The following is a 12,660-nucleotide window of genomic DNA, read 5'->3' as shown; positions in this document are numbered from 1 at the left end:
AACTGTGGTGCTGGAGAAGACTCCTGAAAGTCCCTTAAGGCACCAAGGATATCAAACCAGTCAAACTTAAGGGAGATCAACCCTAAATATTCACTGGAAGGGCTGATGCTGAAGGTGAATCTGATGCAAACAGACAACTCTTTGGAAAAGTCCCTGATGCTGGGAAAGATTGAGGGCAGAAGGGAAGAGGGCATCAGAGAATGAGATGGCTGGATGGCATCACTGATAAAATGAACATGAACTTGGGAGATGGTGAGGGGCAGGGAGGCCTGGCGTGCTGCAGTCCATGGGGTTGCAAAGAGTCAGACATGACTGAGTGACTGAACAACAGCAACTTATGATTATTTAACTTGTATAAGCAAAACCCTTTCTTTTACTGTAATGGATCAAATAATTACAGTTGCCATCACATAGGAGAAAAAGGAATCTCTCTCAGTCAGAAACTGGAATTGAGAAGAAAACACTAGGTGAGACACAGCATGAGAAATCTGTGTTTCTTGTTCTTAATAATATAGATGTAAAGCTATCCAGGAGAGAAATATGAAGAGTGGTATCAGGGTGATTTCTTTCATGTGGAGCCTAGAGAGTAAAAACACAAATGAAAGTATTATAATGTATGAACTTAATTAGAAGATAAAATATTAAAATATTTTTATTCTAGGAAACATATACAGCCATTCAAAGTATGTTACAGAAGAATATTTATACCTGGAAAATCATTCCTGATATTTATAAATGAAAGAAATAGGTAAACTAACAACACTGACACATATATATATGTATACATATAAATGGATGTACAGTAAAACGGCGTAACTATGCATACAGAACATTAACAATGATCATCTGTGGTTGTATGTTTTAGAGTACTACCTCCTCAGTCTTTTAAATACAGTTTCATGATGTTTTCCTAAGAAGCTTTTGAAACAATGTCAAAAACTCATGCAAGGTAGGTACAACATTATTCACACAGTGAACCACACTCTTAATATGTTCAAAAATCTGTGTGTTTTTTTTTGAATAGGGGGGTTCATGTTTGGGAACGCATGTAAGAATTAAAGATTTTAAAATTTAAAAAATAAAAAATAAAATTTAAAAAAAAAAGAAATAAAAGCAAGAAAATAGTATAAACATCATCATTAACAGGCTACTAGTTACAAATACAGGGCTTACGAGGTGGTGCTAGTGGTAAAGAACTAGCTTGCCAATGCAGGAAATAAAAGAGGCTCAGGTTCAATACCTGGGTGGGGAAAATCCCCTGGAGGAGGGCATGGCAACCCACTCCAGTATTCCTGCCTGGAGAGTCACACGGACAGGGGAACCTGGCGGGCTACAGTCCAGAGGATCACAGAGTTGAACATGACTAAAGTGACTTAGCACGCATGCAGTTACTAATATATATATTAACTTAAAAAAGTACGGAATAATATCAAGACCATTTTCTTCAAAACTACTATTCAATTTAGTGAAATTGATTTTGAGACCATAAGGTAAGACAGGTAAGATATATTTTCAAAATAATTAAAAGAATCAGTTATTCCCTATAACAATTTGTGCACATTCTCAATTAAATGCTGATTCTTTTCAATGAGGACATCAAAAATCTGGCAAATATTATGATAGAAGTACAAATTATTAAAATTCAGATACTGCTTTATATGATTTTTTAAATATAAATTTATTTATTTTAATTGGAGGTTAATTACTTTACAATATTGTATTGGTTTTGCCATACATCAACATGAATCTGCCACGGGTATACACGTGTTCCCCATCCTGAACCCCCCTCCCTCCTTCCTGCCTGTACCATCCCTCTGGGTCGTCTCAGTGCACCAGCCCCAAGCATCCAGTATCATGCATTGAACCTGGACTGGCTATTCGTTTCATATATGATATTATACATGTTTCAATGCCATTCTCTCAAATCATCCCACCCTCGCCCTCTCCCACAGAGTCCAAAAGACTGTTTTACTAAAAGTAATCAAATCTTTTTGGAGAAATGGCTGTGTCCATGGCTGAAGTGGAAAATATAATAAAAGAACTTGAAACATCTTATCAGAAGTAAGAAAATATTCAGAAATTATGGAAACACGTTAAAATGCCAAAGGAGTGAGTTTTGAGGTTCATATCTAGAACAGTTAAGGATGTAACGGTAAATAAATAATTGTAATCCACTGATAAAAAAAATCATGAGTCCATATTGACAGACAGATAAAACAGATAGAGAGAAGAGATAGATACAGATGCATTTGTTGTTGTTGCTCAGTTGCTCAGTCATGTCAGACTCATTGTGACCCCAGGGATTGCAGCACACCAGGCTTCCCTGTCCTTCACCATCTCCCAGAGCTTACTCACACTCATGTCCATTGAGTCGGTGATGCCATCCAACCATCTCTTCCTCTGTCATCCCCTTCTCCTCCTGCCTTCAATCTTTCCCAGCATCAGGGCCTCTCTGATGAGTTAGCTCTTTGCACCAGGTGGCCAAAGTATTGGAGCTTCAGCTTCAACATCAATCCTTCCAATGATTATTCAGGACTGATTTCCTTTAGGAGTGATTGGTTTGATCTCCTTTCTGTCCAAGGGACTCTCAAGAGTCTTCTCCAACACCACAGTTCAAAGGCATCAATTCTTCAGTGCTCAGCCTTCTTTGTGGTTCAACTCTCACATCCATACATGACTACTGGAAAAACCATAGCTTTGACAATGTGAACCTTTGTTGGCAAAGAAATGCCTCTGCTTTTTAATATGCTGTCTAGGTTTGTCATAGCTTTTCTTCCAAGGAGCAAGGGACTCGTAGAGACAGATAGATAGATATGGGATTTTCCATATAGTAAAACTGACAACCCATTCATATAAAAGCAATGAATGAGTTGGAATGCCACATTTTGTAAACATCATTACTAATAATTGAATCAGGCAAGTAATTGATAGATGCTCAAATTAGTTGCTGAAAGCTTTATGAGGAACAGTATATTTACATATTAATTTTAATGGATGCTCCATTAAATTACATTAGGGGAAAAAAAGAATGATTTTATAATGGAGATGGTTGTGATGAATCATCTTTACCAAGTGATCCAAGTTAGTGTCACCAACAATGGGACAAATTAATATCGTGCACCTACTCATAGATGTTTTTCCTGAAGAGGGTGAATAATCTGAATCAAAAATGAGGAATTTTGTATTATTCCATCTGAGGAACACTCTAGTAAAGAACTACTCTTATTCCCTTCAAAAATATCAGTTTCATGAAACTCAAGGAAAGGTTGAGTATTCCAAATGAAGGAAAACTAAAGAGTGGGAGGACTAGTGAGAGAAAACTATAAATTAAAAGATCAGGTTAATATGAAATTGCCTGATTTTAATAATTGTGTTGTGGTGAGCTTAAACAAATGTCTTTGCTCTTGGAGAAATAAATGAGAAATTTAAGGTAAATATGCATCATGTCTCCAATGTAAACTCAAGGGGTTCAGAAAGAAAGAATATTTTATATATGGAGAGAAAAAGAGAATAAAAAGGCAAATATAAAAGAAATATTAAAATTCATTGAATCTGGGTTTTTGTATATGGGAGCTATTTGTACAATTCTTAATGCTTTTCTGTCTTTAAATATGTTTCATATTAAAAGTTAAAGAGGTCATCGATTTTGAGGAGTAAGTAGGACAAGGACACAACCTTTGTCTGAGCTCATTTTGAGATGAGTAACTCCAACTTCCCTTGATTCTCCACCTCTGACTCCTCTTATCACATTTCATTCCTTGGCAAGCTGTCATTAAGGAATGGGAAGTAACCGGTCATGGGTCACAGAATTCATCTTGGTAGGCTTCCATCTCAGTGCAAAGATGGAAAAGCTTCTCTTCTGGATCTTCTCCCTGTTTTATATCTTCAGTCTGCTGGCAAATGGCACGATCCTGGGACTCATCTGTCTGGACCTGAGACTGCACACCCCCATGTACTTCTTCCTCTCACATCTGGCCATCATCGACATGTCCTATGCTTCCAACAACGTCCCCAAGATGATGGCCAACTTAGTGAACAAGCATAGAACGATCTCTTTTGTCCCGTGCATACTGCAGACTTTTCTGTATTTGGGGTTTGCTGCTACCGAGTGCCTGATTTTGATGGTGATGTCCTACGACAGGTTTGTGGCGATCTGTCATCCCCTCCAGTACACGGTCATCATGAGCTGGAGAATGTGCAGGGCCCTGGCTGCCACTTCCTGGGCATGTGGATTTATTCTGGCTCTGGTCCACGCAGTTCTCCTCCTAAGACTGCCCTTCTGTGGGCCCTGGGAAGTGAACCACCTCTTTTGTGAAATTCTGTCTGTCCTCAAGCTGGCCTGTGTTGACACATGGATCAACCAAGTGGTCCTCCTTGCCGCTTCTGTATTTGTCTTAGTCGGGCCCCTGTGCTTAATGCTAGTCTCTTACATACACATCCTCTGTGCCATCCTGAAGATCCAGTCAAAGGAGGGCCGCAGAAAGGCCTTCTCCACCTGCTCCTCCCACCTCTGTGTGGTTGGACTCTTCTTTGGCATAGCCATGTTGGTTTATATGGTGCCAGACTCCAATCAACGAGAAGAGGAGGAGAAAATACTGTCCCTGTTTCACAGTCTCTTTAATCCATTGCTGAACCCTCTCATTTACAGCCTGAGGAATGCTCAGGTGAAGGGTGCCTTGTACAGAGCTCTGCAGAAGAGGTCCGTGTGAGAGGTACATACAGTGTTGTTTGGGGATTTTCTTTTAAAATGTGTGGTTTGCTTAAAGAAAAACTCAGAAGAATTTCCCAATGAGAAATTTGATATAAATATGGTAATTGTCCAAATTCTAGCTCAGGATATAAGGTAAAGACTTGGAAATGAGCACCTTTTGTCCCTTTGTCTTTCAGATCAGTTCAGTCGCTCAGTCATGTCCGACTCTTTGCAACCCCATGAATCACAGCACGCCAGGCCTCCCTGTCCATCACCAACTCCTGGAGTTTACCCAAACTCCTGTCCATTGAGTTGGTGATGCCATCCAGCCACGTCAGCCTCTGTCATCCCCTTCTCCTCCTGCCCCCAATCCTTCCCAGCATCAGAGTCTTTTCCAATGAGTCAACTCTTCACATGAGGTGGTCAAAGTATTGGAGTTTCAGCTTCAGCATCAATCCTTCCAATGAACACCCAGGACTGATCTCCTTTTGGATGGATTGGTGGGACTACCCTTTGTCTTTAGGAACAGCTAAATTACCAGATTATTTAGTCTTTCTTAAGAAACACTGAACTCTATCTTTTAAAACTAGGAATATTAATGAATGAAGAGAAAATGTAAGAAAATTACATTCTTATATTTTTCTGGCTTATGTACTTAGACATACATAACTTCTTATCACCTTCTAGTAGCTGGACACAGTACAGTAAAATTAATGTCATAAGAGAAATCCTCTGAAGTAGAGTTGAAATTTCAATACAGAAAATACTGTAGTTAAATTATTCTTACCTCACCAATTTTAAGGCCAGCAGACAAAGTAAGAGTTTAGAGAAGCTCTAAATTCCTTGTGGAATAATTTAGAAGTAAAGAGAAAAAGTTAGAGAAAGTATTAGTTCAACGAGAATCTATGTAAACAAACATATAAAAGTTTAGGATTTGATCAAATGAAGGAAATTCATTAGTAATGTTTAAATTATACTGGAGGTATGGGTTTTGAGTACTGCTCAAACTTTACATTTTCTCTTAGATTATGATGATTTCTAATAAGACAAGATTTAATCAGTTGAAGTTCCTGAAATTTTTATCACCAATATTTTCGTAGTTTTGACCAACCTGTCTGAAGATGGTTTAGGGTAGCACCAAGCAGAATGAGACAACTATGATAGAGCTGACATTATTTCTCATTGATGGTGGCAAAAGTTTCATGCATTTATGAAAACAGATTAAACAACTGCCTCCATGATGCTGATGGAAATTATTACAGTCAGATGTTTGCATATATTGCAAAATGGCCACCTAAATAAGTCTAGTTACATTCATCACCATCAGTTCAGTTCAGTTCAGTCACTCAGTCGTGTCCTACTCTTAGCGACCCCATGAGTCGCAGCACGCCAGGCCTCCCAGTCCATCACCATCTCATGGAGTTCACTTGGAGTTTACTCAAGTTCTTGCGGTTAGAATTATGACCAACCTAGATAGCATATTGAAAAGCAGAGACATTACTTTGTCAGCAAAGGTCCATCTAGTCAAGGCTAAGATTTTTCCAGTGGTCATGTATGGATGTGAGAGTTGGACTGTGAAGAAAGCTGAGCACTGAAGAATTGATGCTTTTGAACTGTGGTGTTGGAGAAGACTCTTGAGCGTCCCTTGGACTGCAAGGAGATCCAACCAGTCCATTCATCACCATAGGTAGTTACAAAAATGTTTTTCTTGTGATGAAAACTTCTAAAATCTACTACCTTAGCAATGTTCAAGTATATAATATAGTATTATTAATCATAGTCACTACTCTGTAATATGCCCCCCTTGACTTATGTATTTTATAACTGAAAGTTTATCACTCTTGACCCCCTTAGCCCGTTTTGCCCACCCTCCACCCACTTCCCCTGCCTCTGGGAACTACCAGTCTATTCTCTGTATCAACGAGCTCAGTTTTTGTTCTAATATTTGTTTTAGGTTACATATATAAGTGAGATTATATGGTATTTGTCTTTCTCCCTGACTTATTTTACTTATCATATGCCCTCAAGCTCCTTGCATGTTGTTGCCAATGGCAAAATTCCTTCCCCCATTATATATACAATTTATTCATTGAGGATGCTTAGATTGCTTCCACATCTTGGCTATTGTAAATAATGCTGCAATGAACATGGGGGTACATATATCTTTTTGAGTTAGTGTTTTTGTTCTTTTGGATAAATGCTCAAATGTGGAATTGCTGGAGCATTTTGTAATACTATTGTTGGGACCTAACAAACGCCATGATAGGCTTCAGGGACTAAGGTAGGACTCACGGGAAAGGCTGAGTCATTGCCCAGTGAGGTCATCCCCGCAGATGCCAGGACTTGTCTAATCAGCATACTCCCCGTAACCATCAGGACGTAAAAGACGTCCCCCTGCAGCCAATAGCCAATTAGTAAATACCAGGAAACCCCTGCAGCCAATAAAGATTAGCCAATTAGTAAATACTAGGAAACTCCTGCAGCCAATCAGCCCTTGCCAACTCTCTGTTCTAAAACCTATAAATACTGCTGTAAATCTGGGCTCGGGGCTCCTTGCTCCACTCCACTGCATTGGATGTGGCGGGAGCCCTAGCTCGAGCTAGAAATAAAACCCCTTTATGCTTTTGCATTGCTGTGGATGTCTTATTCTCTCAGTTTTGGGGACTCGGACTCTGGGCATAACACTATATTTTTGAGGGAGAACCCTCCATACTGTTTTTCACAGTGGCTATACCAATTTGCATTCGGAGAAGGCAATGGCACCCCACTCCAGTACTCTTACCTGGAAAATCCCATGGGCGGAGGAGTCTGGTGGGCTGCAGTCCATGGGGTTGCTAAAAGTCGGACACAACTGAGTGACTTCACTTTCACTTTTCACTTTCCTGCATTGGAGAAGAAAATGGCAACCCACTCCAGTGTTCTTGCCTGGAGAACCCCAGGGATGGGGGAGCCTGGTGGGCTGCCGTCTATGGGGTCGCACAGAGTTGGACATGACTGAAGCGACTTAGCAGCAGCAGCATCATACCAATTTGCACTACCACCAACAGTGCACACAGGTTCTTTGTCCTCCCCATCCTTGTCAACACTTGTTATTTCTTTTTTGTTGTTGTTGTTGTTTAATAGATATTCTAATAGGTGTAAGATGGTATCTTATTGTGGTTTGTTTGTATTTCCCTAATGACTAGTGATATTGAACACGTTTCAATGTACCTATTGTCCATCTGTATGTCTTCTTTGGAAAAAGTATTCAGATCCTCTGCCAACTTAAAAATTGGTTCCTCTCTCTCTCTCTCTCTCTTTTTTTTTTTTGCTATTGAGTTGTATGAGTTCTTTATATATTTTGGATACTAGCCTCTTATGAGACTTTCAAATATCTTCTCCAGTTTGATAGGTTGCCTTTTCATTTTGTTGATGGTTTCCTTTGCTGTGCAGACTCTTTTCAGTTTTATTATTAAATGCACCATAATGACATTGATTATTCACTATTTTCTGACAGGTCATGAAAATTTTATTTACCTCAAGAGTTAAATTCTAGATTAAGTACAAAATTGATCATAATTAACTTACACTTTAAAAATATATAGTGTCCAAAGCATGAAATATAATATTCAGCACTGTAAGTAGATATAATAGGTGTTAAAAAAGACAACCAGTCAAAAAGGTGAAGTCCAGATTACTGCTCTAGACATTACACATAAATACACACATAGACAGAGTTGCTTAGGCTGGTAGAAGATAATTACTTTTACAAACTTCTTTGTTGCAGGTTTTTCCCATAATTATTTTATGCCTAAATTGTTCACATGCTGCCAATGTATAATTGTAATTATAATTTTAAAATAAAGGGAATCCTTAAAATATAAACTGCTATCATTTTTAGAGTTAGAAGTTCTTCAAATAAAATAGTTCTGGAGAAGATCTAAGTGTTTCAATTCAGTGCTCCCAGTGAGAATTTAAGAATTTGGTTAACTGTTGCCCAAAGTCAATACCTCAGATTCTAAAATGTCAGTCTATATATTTTGAATATGTTTAAGTATATTCAACAATATAAGCAATCCTTGTCAACTATAAAGTTACTCCAGTGAATCAAATGTTTATATTCTCTGTATAATTGAAAATAGGAAAAATCGTCATATGGTTGTAATATTAAACATAATGCATTTTTAGGTAAAAGTATAAAACATTTCTCCATTTTGTTATTTCTTTTATTCAAAGAATGAATGGAAAAAAAACAGTAAAATTTAATGCTTTTAAAATAAGGTAATAAAAAATAGCATCTCTAAACTTTATCTAGTTCAAAATTATTTTTAGAGTATAATTTTTTAGCATAATTTTATTTTCGCACTTGTTCTTAGCTATACATTTTCCCTTCCATTCCTGTAATACTGTCAAGATGTTAGAGCTATATTTTTGTTGTTCTGATGTAGCTGTGAATACCGTATTGTATGTTGCATTACTGGAAAGCTTACAGAAACTTTCATTATAGGAGAGGGCCAGTATAGGAGCCTTCTGGTAATTGAAAGTTATGAAGTTTCTACTGAGTCATAGTGGAGACAAATTATACCCTGTATCCTGACTGAAAGCTCTCATTCTCACAGAAAAGGTCCTGGAAGAGGGCACACACACACACACACACACACACACACACACACACACACACACACACACATTTGGACACAACACTGGCATTATACAAAACAATACAATGACCCAAATGTCAAGGATTCAGAGATGCATCAGGTTAAAAGAGCAGACACTGCTAGTTGGGAGTCAGAGAGACAAGTGAATGAACCCCATTTTCCCCTACTTATTTTGTGGCTGGAGTCAGTACTTAAACTATAGGACCCTCATGGTGAAATAGGAACAATCTTATGTCATAGAAAATTAAGACCTGCCAATAAGATACTGCATCAGCACAGTGCTCAACACATAACATGCACTGAGAAAATGCTGCTCTCAAGTACATAATGTCTAGAGGCCAGTGGTCAAGCCTGAAGCCTGAGGGTTGTCCCCAGTTGTGGACACGATATGAAGAGTCATGTGTCCAGCTGCCCAGAAGTAAGGCTCTCTCCACTTGAGCTCTGCCTCCAAAATCAGGGGCCCTGCTCTGGGGCCTCTCACAGCTGAAGAAGTAGTTGTGTTGGCAGCAGCTGTACACTTACTAGTTATCACTATTATGCCAGATTAGTATTGTTCATTCGCCTTCAGAGTCTTCAGAGATCTCCAGTTTCTTATCCCCAGCAAGGATCCTTTCATTCTTCTACTATCTGAGAAAGCAATATCTTTTATGGCCCCAAGACAATGTCAGGGGCTCTGAAAAATCAAGGGAGGAATATCTTCTATCCAGGTATGGTACCTTTTTTCCCCTTAAGAATAATGTAAAGAATCTGCTAGGTGACCAGCAACATTGACAGTTGATCCTTAAACAACATGGGCTTTTGAAAATCCACGGATAACTTATAGCTGGCCCTCCATACAGGTGGATCTTCTGTATGTGTGGATTCAATCAACCACAGATTGTGTAGCAGCATAGTATTTACTTTTGAACAAATCTGCGTGTAAGTGGGTCCACACAGTTTAATCCCCATGCTGTTCGAGTGCTAACTGTACATGGGTAGGGGGCTCTCATTTCTCAAAAGAGGTGCTTCTCGGTCACTTTCTCTACCATTTTCTCAAATAAAGACTAATCTCAGTGCCTATGGTGTAGAACAGCAGTCCCCAACCTATTTAGCACCAGGAATCGGTTTCACGGAAGATGATTTTTCCACAGACAGGGTGGGGGTGATGCGTTGGGGATGATTCAAGCATGTTACATTTATTTTGTGTTCATTTATTTGACTTTATTTCAAGGGCTTCCCTTGTGGCTCAGCTGGTAAAGAATTTGGCTGCAATGCAGGAGACCTGGGTTCGATCCCTGGGTTGGGAAGATCTCCTGGAGAAGGAAAAGGCTACCCACTCTGGTATTCTGGCCTGGAGAATTCCATGGACCGTATAGTCCATGGGGTTGCAAAGAGTTGGACATGACTGAGCAACTTTCACTTTCTGATTTCTATTATTACTACGTTAGCTCCACCTCAGATCACCAGGCATTAGCCCTTGGAGGTTGGGGACCCCTGGTGATAGAAGTTTCAATCCATGGACATATACAAATATAAGTACACAAGAATCAGAGCAGGTAGTGGGCAATACAATTCAATAGAAGAAAATGACCTAGGCTTTAATTCAAAGCCCCAGTGGCTCTAGAGGTAAAGAACCTGTCTGCCAATGCAAGAGACACAGGAGACATGGGTTTGATCCCTGGGCAGGGAAGATCCCCTAGGGAAAGAAATCGCAATCCACTTCAGTGTTCTTGCCTGGGAAATTGCACAGACAGAAAAGCCTGGCTGGCCACAGTCCATGGGATTGAAGCCCCATGGAGTCTAGAGCCTGCCAGGCTACAGTCCAAAGCTGGCTACAGTCCAGCTTTAATTACCTGGCCCAGGTGGTTCATTCCCTTCTACTGGGGTTCTCTAAAGTTTAACTTATTTACAATTATCTGTCATTGTTTCATCCCTGACAAAGCACAACCTGATTAGTGGTGAATCAAGTAGTGGGACAGGATATCAATTAGTAACCATTTATTGAGCGCAGTCTTTGAATGCAGATTCCTGAGTTCAAATCCAAGCTCTGGTACTTACCAGACACTGTGTCTGGGCTGGTTACTTAAACAGTGACTCAGTCTCAATCTCTAACTCAGTTCTATCATCTGTAAAATGGGAAGAATTGCACTTGCCTCATAGGGTAATCATGCAGATTGAGTTAACTTTTGTAACTGCATAGGGCATGCATAAACATAGCAGGAACTGTGTGTTTCACTGGTAAATCACATAGAATAAATAAATCTACCATAGCTTGGCATTGTGGTAGGATCAGAATCCAAGAATAGAAAACTTTCCCCTTTCATGTATCTTCCCGACCCAGGGATCGAACCCAGATCTCCCACACTGTGGGCATATGCTTTACCCTCTGAGAGACCATAGACTTTGGAAGACTCCAAAGAGATAGTTGTGTTTTTCCAGCCTTATTCTTTCATTTGGGGAAGAAATTATTTCCCCCACTTTATAGATGAAGCAATCAGGAATATTCAGGAAGTTTAAATTACTGATCAAAAGTCAAAAAAGTGAAAAAGAACTCAGTGAGAAGAGAGGAACTAGAAACTGAGCAAGGAGTTGTGTTAAACCTGTAGTGAGACAGACCTTTTTGGAAGAGGCAATTCACAGCCCCTGCTGAAAGTGATTAGAATTCTGATAACATTTCAACAGTTTTCTAAGACACTTTGATAATCTTTCAAGATCCCTTCTGGGAATGTAGGGTTGCCCACTCAGCTGACTATCAGTTTTGGAACTTACTTGCATTTTAGTCCATTTTGAGACTAATCTAATCACCTTTAACCAGACATTTCTTTATGGTTATTGCCTCCTTTTTTTTTCCTACAAAATGCTTTTACCAGCAGGGGGCATCTTTGAGTGAGGCTTATACAGTGTCAGTCACTCGGTGCTGTCCAAATCTGCGTCACCATGGGCTGTAGCCCACCAGGCTCCTCTGTCCATGGGATTCTCCAGGCAAGAACACTGGAGAAGGTTGCCATTTCCTTCTCCAGGGGATTTTCTTGACCAGGAATCAAACTTAGGCCCCCTATATTGACAAGAAGATTCTTTACCGTCCAAACCATCAAAGAAGCCCAGCAACTTCTCATTTACCAGCATATTTAAATGAAACTGTGGTGTGGACACGAAATTATTTTATTGGAGAAGTTGTCTTTAAATATATATGTATTTCCCGACTTAATACAGCATTCCTTTCTATATTCTTTATGATTCTTACTCCTTGCTGCTTCTTATTAATCCTAAAACTCATGGATCCATTGAATTGAAAGAAATATTAAGGATCAGCTTGGCCAAATTTCTTCATTAAAAGCATAAGCATCTTCT

The 12,660-nt window shown here is 39.3% G+C and overlaps 1 protein-coding gene across 1 annotated transcript; it reads left to right on the top strand.

The window, feature by feature from the left end:
* LOC102186931 (olfactory receptor 2A2-like) lies at positions 3,780 to 4,709 on the top strand. The gene is made up of 2 exons (XM_018047480.1): positions 3,780 to 4,031; positions 4,077 to 4,709. Exons 1-2 carry the CDS (start codon positions 3,780 to 3,782, stop codon positions 4,707 to 4,709), a joined length of 885 nt encoding a protein of 294 aa, XP_017902969.1.

The sequence above is a fragment of the Capra hircus genome, chromosome 4 (assembly GCF_001704415.2).
Source record: "Capra hircus breed San Clemente chromosome 4, ASM170441v1, whole genome shotgun sequence".
In the NCBI taxonomy this organism is placed as follows: domain Eukaryota; kingdom Metazoa; phylum Chordata; class Mammalia; order Artiodactyla; family Bovidae; genus Capra; species Capra hircus.
The sequence above is the reverse complement of the archived record's forward strand: the minus strand, read 5'-3'. Positions and strand labels throughout refer to the sequence as shown.

What these genes read in the sequence shown, in the direction of transcription:
- LOC102186931 (XM_018047480.1), top strand. Translation starts at nt 3,780, where the DNA reads ATGGGAAGTAACCGGTCATGGGTCACAGAATTCATCTTGGTAGGCTTC. An exon ending in CCAAGATGATGGCCAACTTA is followed by an intron (nt 4,032 to 4,076) that starts GTGAACAAGCAT and finishes TGCATACTGCAG; the next exon opens with ACTTTTCTGTATTTGGGGTT.